Source organism: Odocoileus virginianus, chromosome 5 (genome assembly GCF_023699985.2).
Source record: "Odocoileus virginianus isolate 20LAN1187 ecotype Illinois chromosome 5, Ovbor_1.2, whole genome shotgun sequence".
NCBI lineage: Eukaryota > Metazoa > Chordata > Mammalia > Artiodactyla > Cervidae > Odocoileus > Odocoileus virginianus.
The window spans coordinates 74,072,575-74,092,488 of record NC_069678.1 but is presented as its reverse complement, the minus strand read 5'-3'; the positions used below and the strand labels follow the sequence as shown (position 1 = coordinate 74,092,488).

The 19,914-nt window shown below is 38.0% G+C and overlaps 1 protein-coding gene across 3 annotated transcripts in view; it reads left to right on the top strand.

Moving 5' to 3' along the window:
* SCP2 (sterol carrier protein 2) overlaps nt 1-19,914 on the top strand; it is a 179,753-nt gene that overhangs the window by 92,004 nt on the left and 67,835 nt on the right. The window contains exons 13-16 of one of the 3 annotated variants that reach the window (XM_020871474.2): nt 850-952; nt 8,202-8,331; nt 15,016-15,095; nt 17,994-19,013. The exons of 1 other annotated variant lie outside the window; for it this stretch is intronic. In XM_020871474.2, coding sequence (XP_020727133.1) covers nt 850-952; nt 8,202-8,331; nt 15,016-15,095; nt 17,994-18,089 — 409 coding nt within the window. In that variant the 3' untranslated portion in view covers nt 18,090-19,013. Of the gene's footprint in view, nt 1-849; nt 953-8,201; nt 8,332-15,015; nt 15,096-17,993; nt 19,014-19,914 lie in introns of those variants that run through there. One more of the 3 variants, XM_070468149.1, reaches the window with a different exon arrangement.

Sequence of the window (19,914 nt, the reverse complement as noted above, 5' to 3'; positions counted from 1 at the left end):
TGCCCTGTGCATTCCTGTGACCTTAGATCCTTCTCTGCCCTGCTTCAGCCATGCTGGCCTTCTTATACTTCCTTTAACTGCTAAGCTAGTTTCTATATCCCATTCTTTACACTGCAAATGTAGAACTGACTTTCCTGCCTAATCTTTACATGACAGACTCATTTACAAAATTTTAAGACCTAATTTAAATATCACCTCCCCAGAGAGGCCTATCTGATTAGGCTTTCTAAAAGAAGCCACCCGACACACATAAATATACTTTCATTATATCCTCTTAACCTGCCTCATTTTCTTCATAGTAACTGTATTCTTTATTTTTTTGCATGTTCATTGTCTCCCCCCACTGGCATAAAAGCTTCATGAGGGTAGGTTCATTGGTTTACCCTTTTTTTCAGGACAGTGCTTACCACCTGGCGAGCAATCAGTATTTGTTGAATAATGGGAAGAAAAGGTTAATTGTTTTATTGGCCTAAAAACAATTTCCTTTGGGTGGAAGTCCCAACATCTCTGTTAGAGTTTTTGAAAATTACTACATTCATACAGCATTTGGGGGCTTCCCTAGTAGCTCAGATGGTAAAGCATCTGCCTGCAATGCAGAAGACCTGGGTTCAGTCCCTGATCGGGAAGCTCCCTGGTAGTTAAGGTCGTCTGGAGAAGGAAATGGCAACCCACTCCAGTATTCTTGCCTGGAGAATTCCATGGACAGAGGAACCTGGTAGAGTCCATGGCGTCATGAAAAGTCAGACGCGACTGAGCGACTAACATACAGCATTTACTATATAAATGTTGAAAAACCTAGTACGTAGTACCTATGTGGCTCCATGGATTGAAATCGATTATTTTCCTCAGTTCTTTTAGAACTCATCAAATTGAGGCTGCTCCAACCAGCTCTGCTGTTGATGGATTTAAGGCAAATCTTGTCTTTAAGGAGATTGAGAAGAAGCTTGAAGATGTAAGTACAATTTATGTAAAATACTACCAGGAGGACCCTGGGCTAATGGAAGCAGATACAGATTTCGAGTGTTGCCATGAAGTGGTATAAGTTGAAAATTTATATCATATTGTCAAGTATCGAGTGTATTTTAGATTTCTCAGTGTCTGTTATGGCTTCCTTGTAATTCTGGTAAAAGTGCATTCAGAGATATGTAAATCTCCAGATTTGAGTTATATAAAGGGATTAAAATCTGTTTTGGTGTAATTTCCTTCTGGATTAAAAAGATCTTACTTAGAATCATTCAAAAGAATAATATTTAAGGAGCCTTAACCTGGTAGGCTGCCGTATGGGGTCGCACAGAGTCAGACACGACTGAAGCAACTTAGCAGCAGCAGCAGCAAAAGCATCTAATATTAAAAGTCCTTTTAAAAAGAAATTTTTTGCGTTTGAGTTTTTCAGAGTTTTCAAATCTGTTTTTCTTGTAAAAATGAGCTCATCAAGAGAATTATACAGAAACATACAAATAAGAAAAATTTAACATCTCCTGAAAAGCCATTACTGAGAGCCTTCTAAAGTGTTAACAGTAGCTGATATTCTCTCTGTGTATATGAATATACAGTTTTACATAACTAGGATCATACAATACATGTTGAATTTTTAAATTTATATGTGCAGACCTATGTTTATGTTCAGTAATTAGTTCTTGATAGATAATAATCATACTAAAGCAACCTAATAGTAACTCTTTCTCCAAAAAGAGAGTTGTTCCCTTGGGTAAAATTAGACGTTTACTTCATTGTTTCATTAAAGACATTGGAATTTCATAATTGATTTTAATTTTACACATCTATGAAACTGACCAGTGGGCTGAAATAAAAAGATTCTAAACATTTAAAGTGTGAAGTTCGCTCATGTTAGAGGCACAGTGTGAAGACATTGTGCCTATCTTGTGCATATCTTGAAGCTCCCTTATTGTAACACAAAGGATTTCTTAACATCTTAAGATGATTGTGCTGTGGGTGTGATTGCACTGAATAGCTAATGTGACTGACATGTCTTGACAAAGTACCCTGCATTTCAAGAATTTTCATAATGATCACCAGTCTTCCTGAGGTAGAGAGGGCCAGGGTTGACTGTTTCCAGCAGGCAGGCACTGGCCCAGCAGCTTGCAGACCTATTCTGCCACCATCTTGCAAGGATACACCTGCATTGGTCTACTTGTTGTTTTATAACCAGCTTATTTCTTGATAGTATGTTCCTTACTCATAGATATAAACCCTTACCATCAGTTTTAATGACCTGAAGTACACGTTTGATTATAAATATCACAATCTGTTTAGTCTCTTGTGATGAACATTGGGTTGTATTTAAATCTTGCAAAAAATAAAGGTGTAATAAATTTCCTTTTGCACTCATCTTTAGGTACTTAATGCCATGATACATATCCACCAAAAAGAGGGTACTTACTAATTTACAGACTCAATGATAGTTCATGAGATTGACTGTTTTTTCCTCACCCTATCTCCAGTGCTTTGTTGACTGGTTTTTTGAAAAACCTTTCCCAAGAGTAGAAAAGTATATCTGCTTATTGTTTTTGAAATTTCTTTCATTACAAGTGTCCACTAAGATGAAGTTGGACTTGCTAATGCCTGAAAAAAAATTTTTTAATGACATCAGTATTTGCCTGCAGGGTATCCCATAAGATAGTTACTTCTGCCAGGTTTTCCCATTTTTTACCATTATTCTGTCAAAAAAAAAGTTTAGAGAGTATCTGGTATGTCTGTATGTCAACCATTAAATACTTCATTATTGGGATTAACAAAACAGTGGTGTTTTTATTTCACACTATTCTTTTAACTTTGCAAATGTTTGCCTCTTTCTCCCATTTTAATTCTTCTCCCTCTGTAACCTCTCTTGTGTGGACCTTGTCCCCTTATTTTTTCTCTCCTTCTCACGATTGTCAGTTTTCTAAATGTTTGCTGTGCCAGAAAGTAAAAGTATTGGAATCTTTTGTCAATTCATACATTTTCTGCATTAGGAAAAAAGAAATCTGGCAAGAGATTTTATTTCCATTTTTGTCTTTGTTAGCAGTACCCCATTGCCCTTCTTTGAATTCTGTATTTTTTGTTCCTATTCAGTTTACCACAGGACCTACTCCTTGACCTTTTGCTACTCAAAAAGAAGTACTTTTCTTCAAGTAAGGAGGCACTTAGAACTATTTGTGATCTCCAGTTTCACAAAAGATGTGTAGTTTCTTTACACTTTTAACTCTCTCCTTGTTCATTTCCTTACCCTCTCTCACTCCCTCTTCAATTGAAAATGTCTTATTGGCTAAAGGATTCGAAGAGGATCAGTTGGTTCTCAAAAGTAACAGCAGACACAAAGTTAATCTACATCTGTCTTAAGGAAGTGGGAGAAATTTCCAAGTATTCGGGTAGAGTTTCTAAACATTTGCTGTGCTTTCCTGCTCTAACTTGGAGTCTGCCATAACTATTCCTGAGGCATTGTGCAAGCAGATGTCATAGATGCAGCAGGAAGTGTTTGTTCCTGTGCTGTTGGCTCCAGAGGAGGCCTGGCTCTTGGGTGGCCCAGACACCAGCATTACTAATCTACTTTTCTAGGTTACCTCCGCAGAACCCTGAAGGATAAAGGATTTTAAGGAATGTGGAAAAGACTCTGAACCTTCTTTTAATTTATGCATGGTGACAGAAACTACTTTTATAGGCTAAAGTTTGGAAGTATTGATGTAACCAACTTTGCCATATAGTATGAGTAAATGGAAAGAGCATTGAATTTGAAGTTAAACCGACCTGAATTTGAGTTCTGGTTGTATTACTTACTTGTCATATGTCACTACCCCTCAGGGAATATTAAAGTTTAGTGGTAAGACAGACATGGCAAAAATTTCCTAGGGAAAAAAACATGGCTTTGACAAGAAACCTGCATGTAGGTTATGTGCAAAGGGCTATCAAAGTGTCCAGTAGAGAAAGAAAAGCCTTTCCAGAGGAGTTAGCATGTGAACTGAGACTTGAGTTGGTGAAGTTGGGTAGGAATGGAGAATAGGAAGAGGTGAGTGAACTCAGACAGGACATAAGTAAGGGCACAGAAGCACATATGTTCATGGCATTCGAAATGGTCAGAACAAAAAAGCCCTGAGGAGGATGAAAAAAGGGCTGAAGGTAAGAACATATAAATATCCTTCAGGTTACGAAGACTCTAGAATGATATATAAAGACAGACTATCCTGTAGGCTGTGGGGAGCCATCCAAATTCAAATCTGAAAGTGATATTTATGTTAGTGTTAGGTGGGTTTGTATTAGGTGGGTTAGTTGGCAATAGGATAGAGAATAGTCTAAAGGGTTCTTAACCTTTTAGATCCCTAGTTGTTGTTTCTGCCTAATGAGCTAATATTAATACCTGTCCAGCTACTTACAGGGTTTTATGAAAATTAAAGAAATAATGTATATAAAAAACACTTAAAAAAAGCACTTGAAAACTTTATAGCTGCCCAAAGATTGTTATTGTTATTAATCATTTTTCCTAGAGTTAGCTTAAAATAATTTGAGATCTTTTAAGGGAACCAAAATAATAGAATTTATCTCCTTCACTTAAAAAAAATCTGACAGTCATTTTGGTTTCTTGATTTAACTAGAAAATGTTGGTAGTTGGTCTCAGGACACTCCCATGTGCGATTTGCCTCCATGGAGGTTGAAATAAGTAGGCCTAGACTCAATAATTTTAGAATAGCTTCTTTGGAATCCTAAGATCCATGGTTGATTCCAGATAGGTTCAGGTTTATTATCTGTGTACAGGAAAAAGATTGACACACCCACTAGGATGACTAAAATAAAAAAGACAGACAAAAGTGCTGATAAGGATATGGAGAAATTGGAACCTTCATTTGTTGCTAGTAGGGTGTAACATGATACAGCTACTTTAGAAAACAGTTTGATAATTCTTCAAAAAGTTACACATCACCTTAGAACATAAATTTTAACTTCTAAATGTAAACCTAAGATGAATTAGAGCCTATCTATGTCCATGTAAAAACTTGGACACAATGTCCATAGCAGTATTACTCATAATAGTTAAAACGGGGAAACAGCTGTCAGTTGATGAATGGCTAAACAAAATGTGCTGCCTGCATACAATGGAATATTACTTGGTCATGAAAAAGAATTAATTTCTGATACATGCTTCAGAATGGATGAACCTTAAAAGCATTATGATAAGTGAAAGAAGCCAGTCACAAAAGATCATATATTGTATAATTCTGTTTGTATGAAACATCCAGAATAAGCAAATTCACTAAGACAGAAAGTAGATACGTATTTGGCAGGGGTTGGTGGAAGGAGAGAATGGTGAGGTAGAGGGTGACTGCTAATGGGTGTTGGCTTCTTTTGGGGGTGATGAAAATGTTTTAAAGTTAGATACTGGTGTTGGTTGCACAACTTCAAATATACTAAAATACCACTAAACTATATACTTTAATAGGATAAATTGTATGGTATATAAATTATATCTCAGTGAATTTGTTATAAAAAACAAGGCCCAACAAAAAGAAAGAACTTAGGTCGGTATCTCTTGCCTACATAGAAACAGAGGTGAGTATCTAGTAGTAATTATTTGAGTATTTCAGGTAGTTAGCACAGTGCCTGAGCATAGTAAACACTGAGATCTTTGTTAGAAGAACAAATATTATGTTCTTCTAACCAAAAGAAAGAATCTTGGATATAAATTATTGCAGGGATGTAAGGCTAAAAAAAAAAAGTGGAAGTAAAAGCTATTAGAAATTGTAAGACTCAAAAGGTAGTAAGTTCTAAAGTAAATATAAAAAGATCAATGTATTTTCCATATATTTGCAATAATTCAGTAAAAATATAATGAAAAATATATTACTAACAAGAGCAATATAAAATAACTAAGAATAAACTTAGCAAGAAATGTATAAAAGCTTATGTGGGGGGAAAATGACAGAATATTCCCAAGGGACCTCAAGGAAAACTTGAAGATATATTCATGAATGGGAGGACTTAATATTATAAGGTAATTATTCTCCATCAAACAGATCCATGTATTTTATGTAACCCTGTTTAAACCCAATAGCATTTTGGGGTGAAAAACTAACTAAATGATTATAATGTACATCTAGAAGAAAAAAAAGGTTGTAACAAATCCAAGCATAGTGAAGAATATTTGGAAGATTATGGAAATTTTGGGATTCCCTGTAGCTCAGATGATAAAGAATCCTCCTGCAATGCAGGAGACCCAGGTTCGATCCTTGGGTCAGGAAGATCCCCTGAAAAAGGAAGTGGCAACCCACTCTAGTATTCTTGCCTGGAGAATCCTAGGGACAGAGGAGCCTGGTGGGCTGCAGTCCATTGGGTTGCAAAGAATTGGACACAACTGAGTGAATAACATGCACATGGAAATTTACTATATAAAGAGTAAAGTAGATTTATAAAGCTAAAATACTGGCACAGGAACAGCAGACAGATCATAGAGTGAAATAATGGGAAAAAATACTAACATTTATTGAGCAGTTACTCTGTGTTTTGTGGGTATTTAAGTACTGTACAACTTTATGAGGATAGCTACTATTATTAACTCCATTTCACAGAAAAGAAAACAGATTGAGAGAGGTTTATTAACTTGCTCAGGGTTATATAAGTACATGGCAGAGCAAGAATTCAAACTTATGCTGTTTCAAATTCATTGTTATTAATTAGCAAAGTTGAATTCTTGGAGTTTAACTTTATATAAATGAGTTTATATAAAAATACTTAGATACAAGAATGTTATTTACAGCATTGTTTTAAGAGCCAGAAATTAGGACTAACCTAAATATCAAGCAACAGCTGTGCTGTGCTGAGTCACTCAGTCGTGTCCAATTCTTTGCGACCCCATGGACTGTAGCCCACCAGGCTCCTCTGTCCGTGGGATTCTCCAGGCAAGAACACTGGAGTGGATTGCCATGTCCTCCTCCAGGGACCTTTCTAACCCAGGGATCGAACCCAGGTCTCCCGCACTGCAGGTGGTTTCCTTACCAGCTGAGCCACCAGGGAAGCCTATGAGTACTGGAGTGGGTAGCCTATCCCTTCTCTAAGGGATCTTCCCAACCCAGGAATCAAACCAGAGTCTTCTGCATTGCAGGCGGATTCTTAACCAGCTAGCCACCAGGGAAGCCCATCAAGCAACAGAGAATAAAGTATAGTGAACTTCTACAATTAAAGACTATGTATAGTCATTTAAAATTATGTAGAAGAATTCTTAATGACACAGTAGTAAGGATAGATATATTAAACTGAAAGGTGGATTACAAATTAGTATAGTATACACTGTGATCCCATTTAAAAAGTATATATGCAGAGAAAAAAAGATAGAGGGGATTTATATCAAAATGTTATTTTCTTAAGTGGTGATGAAATTGTGAATGATTTCTATTTTCTTTTTCTTTATCAATATTTTCTATTTTTCTGCAGTATGCTATATTTACTTGCAATGAAGTTATTGTGTCTGTGTGCTTTTTCAGAGGGAGTGTGTGAGGCTTAGGGTGTCCTCTGTGCTGCCATCCATCATAGAGATCATAGTGTGTTATCATTTACCCTTCTGACTCTATAGAGCCTGAAACAAAGTTTGGTGACAGTCATGGTTTCAGTCAATCAGTATTTCAGTAAGAAAAGAGGAAACAGAGTGGGAATGAAGGGAAAAAGGAAGGAGAAAGGAAACCACCCTACAGAGATATGTATCTGAGGTTATTTTTTCAGCCTCATTCCCCAAGATCCAAAAGTAGGTGGTGGATGGGATATTACTCGTATAATTCTTTATACTAATCCAGAAAATGAGTTGAACCACTTATCTTTAAAGTCTGATTGTGGAACACCAAACATATATGTGAAGGAATTTACCTGCTAGAAAAAAAGAAGGGGTAGGGTTCCTATGTTTTGAGAGGCCAGAGTGGATCTTCCAGAAATTATTGAGACAAATGAAGCCTATTGCAATAGAAAGTGCTGCTGTGCCACCCACTCCCCAATCCCCCTGTCCTTCCACTGGTTGTATCCAGAAAGCCATTTTAATCAGAAGATTTGGCAGATGAGGGAGTTGCTGCCTAGTTGCCTTTCGGATTTTCTGGGTGAAAGAGCCTAAGGGAGCCTGGGGACTTGCCTGCTGCCCAGCAGCTCATGTCATGTATCTGTTTAAACATTTAATTTGGGAGCAAAGCCAGAGGAGTGAACTTAATATAACTCTGTGTTGTTTTTCTTTCCAGGAAGGAGAGCAGTTTGTGAAGAAAATTGGTGGTATTTTTGCCTTCAAGGTGAAGGATGGCCCTGGGGGTAAAGAAGCCACCTGGGTGGTGGATGTGAAGAACGGCAAAGGATCAGTGCTGCCTAACTCAGGTCGGTGCAGTGATGACCTCGCTGACAAGCTCACAGAGGAAGATGGGGCCTGCCTTGGTGGCCCCAGAAGGGCTGGCTTTAGATATAGAACCTTGTCAAGCACTGGGGAATCTTTGGGAATAGGATAGGTCCTGTCTGTTTCCTCCCAGAGATTGAGAGGCTCCATCACTGTGGCTAGCGTTAGGCTTTGGAACTAGACAAGCTTGGGTTTAGAGTCCTGGTCCTGCCACTCACAGATTCTGGCCTTAAATTATTTCACTTCTCTGAGCTTTGTTTTTTTTTCATTTGTAAATGGGAATAATAAATGGTTCCTATTTCATGGGATTCGTGTGGGGATTAAGAGAATTGTCTGCTAATTAACCTGTGAAGCACATGGGTCAGTGTATGGCTACATGTCCTCAAAAGACCTGTCTATACTCACTGTCTCCACTTCCTGTCATCTCAGTGTTTCTTGAACCTACTCCAGTCAGCCTTTGTCAGCTCATCATTATTCCAAAACTGTTCTTGTCAAGGTCATAAGTAACCACCATATTGTTAACTTCAGTGGTTAATTCCCAGTTCTGATAATATTACTTTTCTAGGCTTTCTTCCTACCTGTTGGGTGTTCCTTCTTGGCCTCTCCCTGTTTTTTCCTCATCTCTAAGTGTGTAAATGTTGGTGCTCTAAGGCTCAGTTCTGTCTACATTCACTCCCTGGGGCTCTCATCTAATCTCATGCTTTTCAAACCATCTCCACACTGATGACTCCCAGATATCTTAGTGTGGACTCAGACATTGAACTCCAAGGTGTATATCCAGCTGCTTAACTAACAGATTTACTTGGATACTTACAAAGTATCTGCTGATATTCCATTTTGATAAATTGCCCCTTTGTTTAACCAGTTCCTCTGTCTAAAATCCTTGAAGTCATGCTTGGCTCTTCTTTTAACTGAAGTATCATTGACTTACAGTGCTGTTCCAGTCTCCGCTGTACATGCCATCTGATTGGCCCTAGTCTTCTCTTTCTTACTACATCTTCCTCACTTTGCTGCAGTCATAGTGGCTTCCTTGCTGTGGCTTGAATGTGAGGTATTCCCAGTTCTGGAACTTTTACTGCCTGGGATCATCATCCCTCAGATATCCTCATGGCTGGTCCTTGCATTTGCTTTGGATTTTTGCCCAAATGTCACCTTCTCAGTGAGTGTTTCCCCAGCCACACTTCTAAATCACACCTCATTACCATTCCCTATTGTCCTTTTCTGCCTTACTTTTCTTTATAGCACTCACCTCCATCTGATATACTGTATCTTATTTATTTGCTTATTATCCATCCCCCACTTGAGTTGTAAGCTGCATGAAGGCAGAGTTTTTGCTTCTTAGGTTCACTGCTGCATTCACAGTGCCTAGAATAATATCTGATACCTGGTAGGCCTTCAATACAATAGATAATAAAAATGAACAGCAGAATGAATGAGTGATGCTTAGTAAGCATTCAGTAAATGGTAGCTGTATTGTATGTTATGTTTCTCTCTTTGAAGAGAACCTGGTGAAATTGAGAGAGGTGGTCAAGGAACACTAGCTTTTTTGAGAAAAAATGAAAGTCAAGAGCTGTGTTTTAAGAGGATGAAGCAGCTGCAGTAGACCTGATGAATTAGAAAGGAAGAAATCAGAGGCAGAGAACGCAATTAAGACAATGGATGATACCACCATCCAAGTAAGCAAAAAGGATAGCTTGAGTGTTGGCAGTGTTAAAAGTGTTGGTTAGGTGGTAGTCACCAGGAGTGTTTGGGGTGAAATTGATGGTACCTTAACTGTGAAGGAAGAGGAGTTCTATCAATACTCGTAGGGTTATTGAGATCAAATAAAGTCCAGGTATGTGAAGCTCTCGGCATAGAGAGAACTCAGTGAGTGCTGGCATAGTAACAGCAGCAGCAGCACTTTAGTTCCTGAAGTCACTAGGAGTCCTTTCTTGGAATATTAGGGCCTAATCCAGCTATAAATCAAGTCCAGCTCTCTCAATTTGCTAACTTTTTTTCTCCCTGCTCTTTGATGTTATCTATCTACAAGAGAATTGGATTTTCTAAATTGTAAATACCTTAATGTTTTTTAAAACACAATAGTATTAATATTATTAGTTTTTTACAAAAAAGTTAAATACTTAGATTTACACTTAAAAAACATGTACAGAATCTATATGCTGAAAATTATAAAACATTAACAGAGGAAATCAAAGAAAACCTAACTGAATGGAGGGAAATAACATATTCTTAGATTGGAAGACTCAGTTGAATAAAGGTGTCACTTCTCAAATTCATCTATGGACTAAATACAATTTCTACCAAAATTTCAGCAAGACTTTTCTTAGTGATAGACAAGCTTATTTAAAAATTTATATGGAAAATCATAGGCCCTAGGATAGCTTAAAAATAATTACAAAAAAACAATAAAGTGGGAAGAATTACTCTACCTGGTATTAAGGCTTATTGTTATTATTTTTTATTATTGGAGTGTACTTATTTTACACTACCGTCAGTTTCTGCTGTGTAGCAAAGTGAATAAGCCTTATGTAAACATGTCAGTGTTGCTCAGTTATATCTGACTCTGTGACCCCATGGACCATATAGCCCACCAGACTCCTCTGTCCATGGAGTTCTCCAGGCAAGAATACTAGAGTGGGTTGCCATTCCCTTCTCCAGGGGGTCTTCCCAACCCAGGAATTGAACTCGGGCGTCCCACATTGCAGGCAGATTCTTTACCATCTGAGCCACCAGGGAAGCCCTATACGTATACATACATCCCTTCTTTTTTGGATTTCCATCCATTTAGGTCGCCACAGGGCACAGAGTAGAGGTCTCTGTGCTGCAGTAGAATCTCATTAGTTATCTGTTTTATACATAGTAATGTGTATATGTTAATCCCAGTCTCTCAACCCATCCCACCCCTCCCCCCATAAATACCGTAATTTTTAAGACTTTAGACCTTTTTTCATGTAATGAGAAAATTTTGTTATAGGCAAAGGTGGAATGGCTGTTAAATCACAGTCCTTTTAAGGGTTACCCCTGCATTCTAAGACATACAAAAATTTTTGATTTCCAATAATGTTTTAGTTAATAATACGGGCATCATATGCTTTAATAGTTTATCCCCATCCTAGTCCATTTGAGCTGCTGTATCGAGCATACCACAGCCTGGGTGGCGCATAAACAACAGGAATTTATCTGTCATAGTTCTGGTGACTGGAAGTCCAAGATCAGGACATTGCTATGATCATATTTAGTGAGGCCCCTCTTCCTGGTTCGTAGTCAGTGCTTTCTTACTGTGGGCTCACATCGTCGAAGGGCTCAGGGTCTCTGAAGCCTCTGATAAGGCATAAATCCCATTCATAAGGGCTCTACTGTCATGACCCCGGAAGGCCCTCCGTACTAATGCTATAGCATCAAGCATTAGGATCTCAACATATGAGTTTTGGGGGGATTCAGACGATAGCAACTGCTATTTTTTTTTTTAATTAAGGCAAAGATTAGCTAACTGGTGGGCCATAATTTGATATTATTACTGTTATCAGTTGTAGTGTTATTAGAGTACTGTTGTTATACTGGTTACCTAAAACACTGACTGCTGAAAATTTTAATTTCTTGGTGAATTTTTCCTTTTGCACTTGAAACCTCTCATTTGTCCAAAGTAGACATGGCTGATTTTGCAAGAAGAATTTAGAGTCTTTGTGATATGGCCTTTTTGCCATTATACTTTGATTATAGTATTAAAATTATTATTTTAAAAAGTTTGTTTTTATATAAGTAATACATAATTAAGTATAAAAAATTTGGAGAAGATAGAGAAATAAAATGAAAAAATTACTCTCCTATAATCTTACCATCTATATATACCAAGAGTTGACAAATGATAGCCTATGGGCCAAATTCATCCCGCCACCTGATTTTTTTGTTTTGTGTAAAATTTTTTTTGATGTCTAGTCCATAAAGAAGGGCATAAATCTGAGTGTACAGGGAAATAAATGTTAACAAATGAATACATCTCCCAGCTTAAGATGTAGAATGTTGCCTGCACTCTAGAAACCTCCCGTATATCACCTCCCATCTCTGATCCTTCCCCAAAGGAACCACTATTCCAAGTTCTATCACCATAAGTTGAATTTTATTTATTTTGGAAATTCATATAGATGGAGCCATACAATATTTACTATTTGACTTGTGGCTTCTTTCATTATTGTAAGATTCATCATATTATTGCATGTAGTGTTAGTTCATTTTTACTATGTGAACGCATCAGAATTTATTTATTCAGTTCATGGTTGATATATCTTTACATGTTTCCATTTTGGGGTGTTAGTGAATAAAGCCATTACAGACATTCTCATGTGTGTCTTTTAGTGGACATACGTACTTATCTCCATTTGGCATATAACCAGGAATAGAAATATTAACTCATGAGCTACCATATAGCCAAGTTTCCTTGTGGACATGCTGTTTTAATTCTCTTCTGTATTACTCTTCAGTGTTAATTGAGAGTTTTATTTGCTCCACATTTTTGACAGTACTTTGGTAATTTAGTTTTTTTTTTTTAAGTCAAGTTCTTTAAGGTATAATTTATGTACAATAAAATCTACCTTTTTAAAATTACAATTCTATGAATTTAGACAAATGCCTACAGTTGTATAGCCATTACCAAAAATCAAGATACAGAATATTTCAAAAAAATGTCCTCGTCTCCTTTTGTAGTCAATCCCCTTCTCTCATGCTCAGGCCCTGGCAACCCCTGATCTGATTTCTGTCCCTGTGGTTTCACTTTTTCCAGAATGTCATAAATTGCAAATGGAATCATGATAGCCTGCAGCTTTTTGAGCCCACTTCTTTCGTGTATTGTCAGTAGTTTGTTCCTTTTTTGTTGCTGAGTAGTTTATCCAGTCACTGGCTGATGTATATTTGTCTTTTTTCCAGGTTTTGGCAGTTTGAATAAAGTCATTATGAACATTCATATACAGGTTTTTATGTGGATTTATGTTTTCATTTCTCTTGAGTAAACACTTAAGAGTGGGATTACTAGGTTTTATGACATATGTGTTTTTAGCTTTCTAAAAAACTTCCAGGCTGTTTTCTAAAGTGACTGTAACATTTTACAGTCCCTCTAGCATTATATTGACCTTTTAGCTGTTCATCCTCACCAGCACTGGGTATTTTTGAAGCTATTCATTGTAGTAGGTACATTGTAGTATCTGATCTATACTTTTAATTTGCGTTTTCCTGATGACTAGTGGAACTGAGCACCGTTTCATGTGCTATCTTTGGCCGTTTGGAGATCTTTTGTATGTGCCTGTTTATTTACCCATTTTTGTGTTGGTCTATCCATCCTTTTCTAATTGAGCGATAGGAGTTTTTTTTATATTTTCTGGCTACAAGTTCTTTGTTAGATATATGAGTTACAAACATCTTCTCCCTCTTGGTCTGCTACTGTTTTGAAAATAGTTTTGTTGGAATACAGCTGCATGCATTTGTTTATGAATCATCTGTGGCTGCTCTAGTGCAGTAGGCACAGGGTTGTGCTGTAGGTGCGTTGCAGTAGAGACCTAATGGCTCACAAAGCCTAAAATATGTAATGTCTGATCCTTTGCAGAAAAATTTTAAGCCCAGATATCGCTAAGTATGCATCTGCTATTACTGTGTGACAAATGACTACAAACTTAGTGGTTTAAAACAACACACACATTTATTACCTCATAGCTTCTATGGGTAAGTTGGCTGAGGACAGCTTAGCTGGGTCCTCTGCATAAGGTCTTGCAGGCTGCAGTCAGTGTGTTGTCCAGGGCTGGGTTGTCATCTGGAGACTTGACTGGAGAAGGGATTTAAATACAAGCTCAATCATGTTGCTGCAGAAGCAACTTCCTTGCAACTGTAAGAATGATAGCGTCAGATTGGTTTTTTTTTTTAATTGGTTATAGACCAGAGTCTACCCTCAGCTCCTAAAAGCTCCCTGCCATGTGGCTCTCTGCCTGTGCATTATATAGTTCACAGTATAGCAGCTAGCTTATTCAAGGCCAGCAGGAGAGTGAGACAAAGTTGGCCAGCAAGAGAGAGTCTTATATAATGTAATACAACACAAGAATGACAGACCATCACCTTTCTCACATTCTGCAGGCTAGAAGCAAGTCACAGGTCCTGACCATACTCGAGGGTAGGGGATTATACGAAGGTATGAATGAAAACTGGAAGGCAAGGATCACAGGGGTCACCTTAGAGTCTGTGTGCCACAGTAGCTACTATTATTATATTGGTCTCCAAGTTTACAGATGTTTTTCCTATACATATATAATTGAATATCTGTTTTTAAGCAAAACGTGGGTTCATGCTTACAGTTCGTTTTGTAACTGGCTTGTGTAACAGTATCATGAACAGTATAATATGAATATCTTTTCAGGTCAGTGAAATGTAGATCCTCGTCATCTAATGGCTGCATTGTACCCCACTATATGAATATACCATCATTATTTAATGTATTCCCTCTTGCTAAATATCAAGATTGCTTGTGATTTATGCCACATTTTACCAGGCTGCTGTAGAGTGTATGTGAATGCCCATGTGCCCACACTAACACTGGGTATGATTCTCTTGCAGTCAGTGACTTTTAACTAAAATGTACACATGAAACTGAACACTCCCCTTTTCTCTTTCTTTCTGAATGTCTGTTTTAGATAAGAAGGCTGACTGCACAATCACAATGGCTGACTCGGACTTACTGGCTTTGATGACTGGTAAAATGAATCCTCAGACGGTATGTATGATGGTGCTTATATCCTTGTATTAGGTGTGTTTTGGTTTTTCCCTGATGGCTCAGTTGGTAAAGAATCCGCCTGCAATACAGGAGACCTGGGTTTGATGCCTGGGCTGGGAAGATCCCCTGGAGGAGGGCACTCTAATATTCTTGCTTGGAGAACCCTCATGGACAGAGGAGCCTGGCCGGCTACAGTTCATGAGGTTGCAAAGAGTTGGACATGACTGAGCGACTAAGCACAAATACACACACAAGTGGGTTTTAGCCCATTTGACTTCATCACCTGTCTCAGCCTCATCCCATAAAATCTAAAGAGGTCAAACCCACAAAACTCAGTGTTCCCCAAATGTCCACTTAGTGAATGACAAACAGTTGTGGATCTAACCATGTGCCAGCCACTGCCTTGTGTGCTAGAAATGTCCAGATGAATAAGAAATAGTTCATTTGTTCAGGGCATCCACAATTTGGTACAAGACAGGTTTGCAGAAGAATAAGTGAGCCAAATAGCCATGGTGCCCTGTCTGGCTTGTGGTTGGGGAGGGTGGAAGAAGAGAAGCCATATCTTCCTGGGCTGTCAGAGAAGGCTTCATAGAGGAAACAGCACTTGGCTTTGTTCTGGGAGTGATTAGGAATCAGCAGTGTACAGGTGGAGAATAGGAGTCATTCAGATAGAAGGAGGGGCCGGTGGTCACAAAGGCAAGACCTTCTATTTTCGTATCTTTGCCTGTGCTCTTTTTTTTTTTGTCTGAGCTGTGACTTCCTTGACAAACTCCTTGTCTTTCCAAATGAACTTAGGGACTTCTCTGGTGGTCCAGTGGTTAAGACTCTGCACTCCCAATTCATGGGGCTTGTGTTCGATCCCTGGTCAGGGAACTAGATGCCACATGCTACAACTAAGAGTTCACATTCTGCAACTAAAGGTCCCTTATGCTGCAAGTGAGAACCGACATAGCCAAATAAATAAATATTAATATAACAAAATAACATGAATTTAGATGTTATGTTTAAAGACCTCCTACCACATTGTTGGGGAGCTATAGTCAGTCCCTCTTCTGGGCCACTTGCTGGACTGCTAGCCTAGCACTTGTTTCATTATGCTAGTCATAATGTGCTTGTCTCTTCCCCATTAGATTTAGATTGTGTTTGTCTTAAGGAAACAAACCACATCTTATTCATCCTGTGTCTTTAGAACTTAGCATGGTGCCTGGTGTGCATGCATGCTAAGTTGTGTCAGTCGTGTCCAACCCTTTGTGACCTTGTGAACTGTAGCCCGCTGGGCTCCTCTGTCCATGAGATTCTCCAGGCAAGAATACTGGAGTGGGTTGCCATGCCCTCCTCCAGGGTCTTCCCGTTCCAGGGATCGAACCTGTGTCTATGTCTTCAGCTTTGGCAGGCAGGTTCTTCACCACTAGCACCAACATTTGTATTTCTCTAAAATGTATTCATGCGTTGTATAGATTTTTCAGGCCTCCAGTTCTCTGGGGTCTTCTTATACCCTTTAGTTGCACAATGTTGAATAAACTTGATATATGTTATCTGTAGATAGTACAAAGGAAACTAGGATGCTGCTTCCATTATAACTTTATTTCCATTATAACTGTTGTTGACTCAGCCTGATTTGTTTCAGGTCTTGTTCCTGTGGTACCCTCGTAATTTGAAAGATTAGATAAAACAACTAAATCTGACTCCTACTTGTATTCCTTTTAAAAATGGTTATTCTAAGCAACTAAGCACATTTCAGCTGATGCATTGATAAGTGAGAGACTTACATCTATGACGTTTCAACTGAATACACACGTTGACACTGACATTTCCACCCACTGCACTCTCTTCAAAATCTGGAAAGAACAGAGGCCACCAGTCTCAGAGCTGGCACATCCCCCTTCCCACCCACTGCAGCTCAGCCACTGTGCACTCCATACACTCACTTGGTAGCGTGGTCAGGCTTCCCACTCCACTGCCTTTGTTCTCTCAGTTTATCTGTTTACCACCCATTTGGAGAGTGAAATGTCAGCTTACTTTTCCTGAACACCTGTTAGCACCCAGAGGAATTAAAGATAAATGTGGGAGACCTTTGTGTTAATGTGCTGATGTTCATATCTTCTCTAGAGTGCACAGGCTTTAGTAGTTGTATTGCACAGACTTAAATTTGCCCTGCAGCATGTGGAATCTACCTGGACCAGGGTTCAAACTCATGTTCCCTGCGTTGGAAGGCAGATTTTTAACCACTGGACCAGCAGGAAAATCCTCCCAGGCAGTTGTTAAATGGAAGAAGTTGTATCTCTGCACTTGGGACTGGTTTGAGTCTCCTTATTGAGCCAAAGATTCACCAGATGCCTCAGTCTCAGCAGGCTGCTCTGCCTCCCACTGTAGGGAATACAAAAAAGGGAGAAAAATGGTGACGTTTTATTGCATAGATGCATCTGTAATCAAATCCCAAGTTTCTAAGTATGTTACACATGTGCTTTTCCTCCCTGCTGGCAGACCCACTGAATGTGTAATTTTTTAAATAAAATCAGTCTAGCATGAGCCCACTCTGCCTAATATGTGGAAAATGTACCTCCTTTGAGGAACACAGGTAATGGCAGACTCAATTTCTAAGAGAATAGATTTTGGAAAAGTGTTCCTTTCGACTGCTCTGTGTAAAGCATGATTTTTACAAATTCATCCTTGTGATGAATCAGGTGCTAAATCTATTACGGAAAGCCAAGTTTCATATTGTGAAGAAAGTTTGAGACCTGGATAAATAAGTCATCTTGGGGCTGGGTAGTTTAGTGCATGTGTGCTAAGGCGTTTCAGTCATGTCCAATTCTTTGTGACCCTATGGATAATCTAGAAATATCAGCGATCTCAAAACAAAAAAAGCAAATAATAAATGTTATTTTTTCTTCCTCACAGGCCTTCTTTCAAGGCAAATTGAAAATCAACGGCAATATGGGTCTGGCTATGAAGTTACAAAATCTTCAGCTTCAGCCTGGCAAAGCTAAGCTGTGAACGCCCTTTGCCTCCTTTGAAAATCAAGATGAGATATATAGATATATATCCATATATTTCATTGTCAGAACTTAGATTGAAACTATACATTGGGAAATAGCATGAGATTTGTTTTTAAATGGGTTGATCAATTCTGTTTTTTCTAAGCACTGGATGAATAGAACCTGATGGTTTACGACTGCTTTGCTGAGTTGCAAACAATTGTGCATTACAGAGTTAATGTGGTAATTATGGTTTGGGGGTAAAATTGAGTTTTAGAATAAAGTTAGAAATAGCAAAATACAAAACGTATGTAAACAGAAGCTCTCAGTTTGCTAGTAATGTATATTTGAAGATTATTCTGCTGAAATTTCAAGTTTTCCTTGGGAGAATGAGGGAAGAAACAGAATACCATTATTAGCTTACCAGTAATTAATATTGTGCATTTAATGACATTAATATATTTCCCAGTGATAATTTTTAAAATTCTGTACTGGGATTTTTGTTTTTAAAAAGATAAACTTTAAAAATTTGAATTTCATGCCATCAAAGTGGCATTTTCTTCCCAAATCAAAGAAATGTGATCAAAGCTTGGGAGTAAAAATCTACCACTGAACCCAGGCCTATTTTTTAAAATAAAAATATTTTTAAATGAGATTTGTTCTTGAAAAAATCAGTGTGTAAGAGTCACAAAATGCTGTTTTGAAAGTAATTCAGTGAATGGAGTTTGTTTTGAGATGCACAGTTTTCAAATTATAATCTTGTATTAATTTAAATTTGTAACATTCTTAATTATAATTTTCCTTTTTCGTATGTTAGTTTAACCGCATTTATCTTCCTAGCTTTTCTAATGCTAATGTTATTTCTAATAACTCAGTAAAATGTGGGGTAAAATAATGTTTTTGGAAGAATATTTAATATCAAAATTAAAATAGCTCTTCCTCATTGCCTTTGTTTTTACTGTGTATATTATTTTTGTTCAAAGTTTTCCAAATGATGGAGAGTAAGAGAAAAATTTGAGATTTACAATCTGTGTTACCTAGACTACTGTCTACTGGTACTTTGGCATAATCAGTCACTAGTTCTTGATTAGGGAGGTGCTATGTTGTGGTGGAAAGAGCACTTGACTAGAAGTTAGGAGTCTTGCTTCTCTTAGGCAAATAAGTAACTGTCTGTCTGAACCTTTTTCCTAAACTGTTAAAAGAGAGAATTTAAGATGGTCTCTAAGGCTCCTTCTGCTCTGATAATCTTGTGAGTCTCTTAGTAGAACCTTTGGGAGACATCCAGACCCCACCTTTCTTCTGTTAAGATGGTTACTTCACCCAAAGGTGGTTGGAGGTAAAAAGCCAGGTGGTTTCATTTGTTTGTTTAAATACTTGGAGTCTCTAATAATGAAATCAGGACTGTGGATCTGATCCCCCTAGACCATTTAACTTTGCATGTTCTGCGACCAGCAGAACAGTGTTTGGGGCTAGGGAAAGGTGGTAAATAAGCCAGTATAAGTTGACCTCAGGTCCCCCAAAATGAATTCAGAACACAGACTTACTTCCTAATCATGGTTGCTTTTGACTCTCTGAAGAAATAAAGACTTCAAGAAAATTGTTCCAACAAAATGTGTGACTTCTTTGTAGTTTGGATTTGCTGCTGCATTCTGTCTTCACTTATTCCAGGTAGCAGGAGATATTTGTTATAGCCTTTAGGATGAACCTGAAAAAACAACAACAACAACAACAGGTTCTTGGGGTAGAGATAGATAGATTCATGTGTAAATACAATTTATATGTATAATAGAGAAGCACTTCATGATAAAAATATAGCAGCAGTTTAATTTCTAGGGAAGCATCAT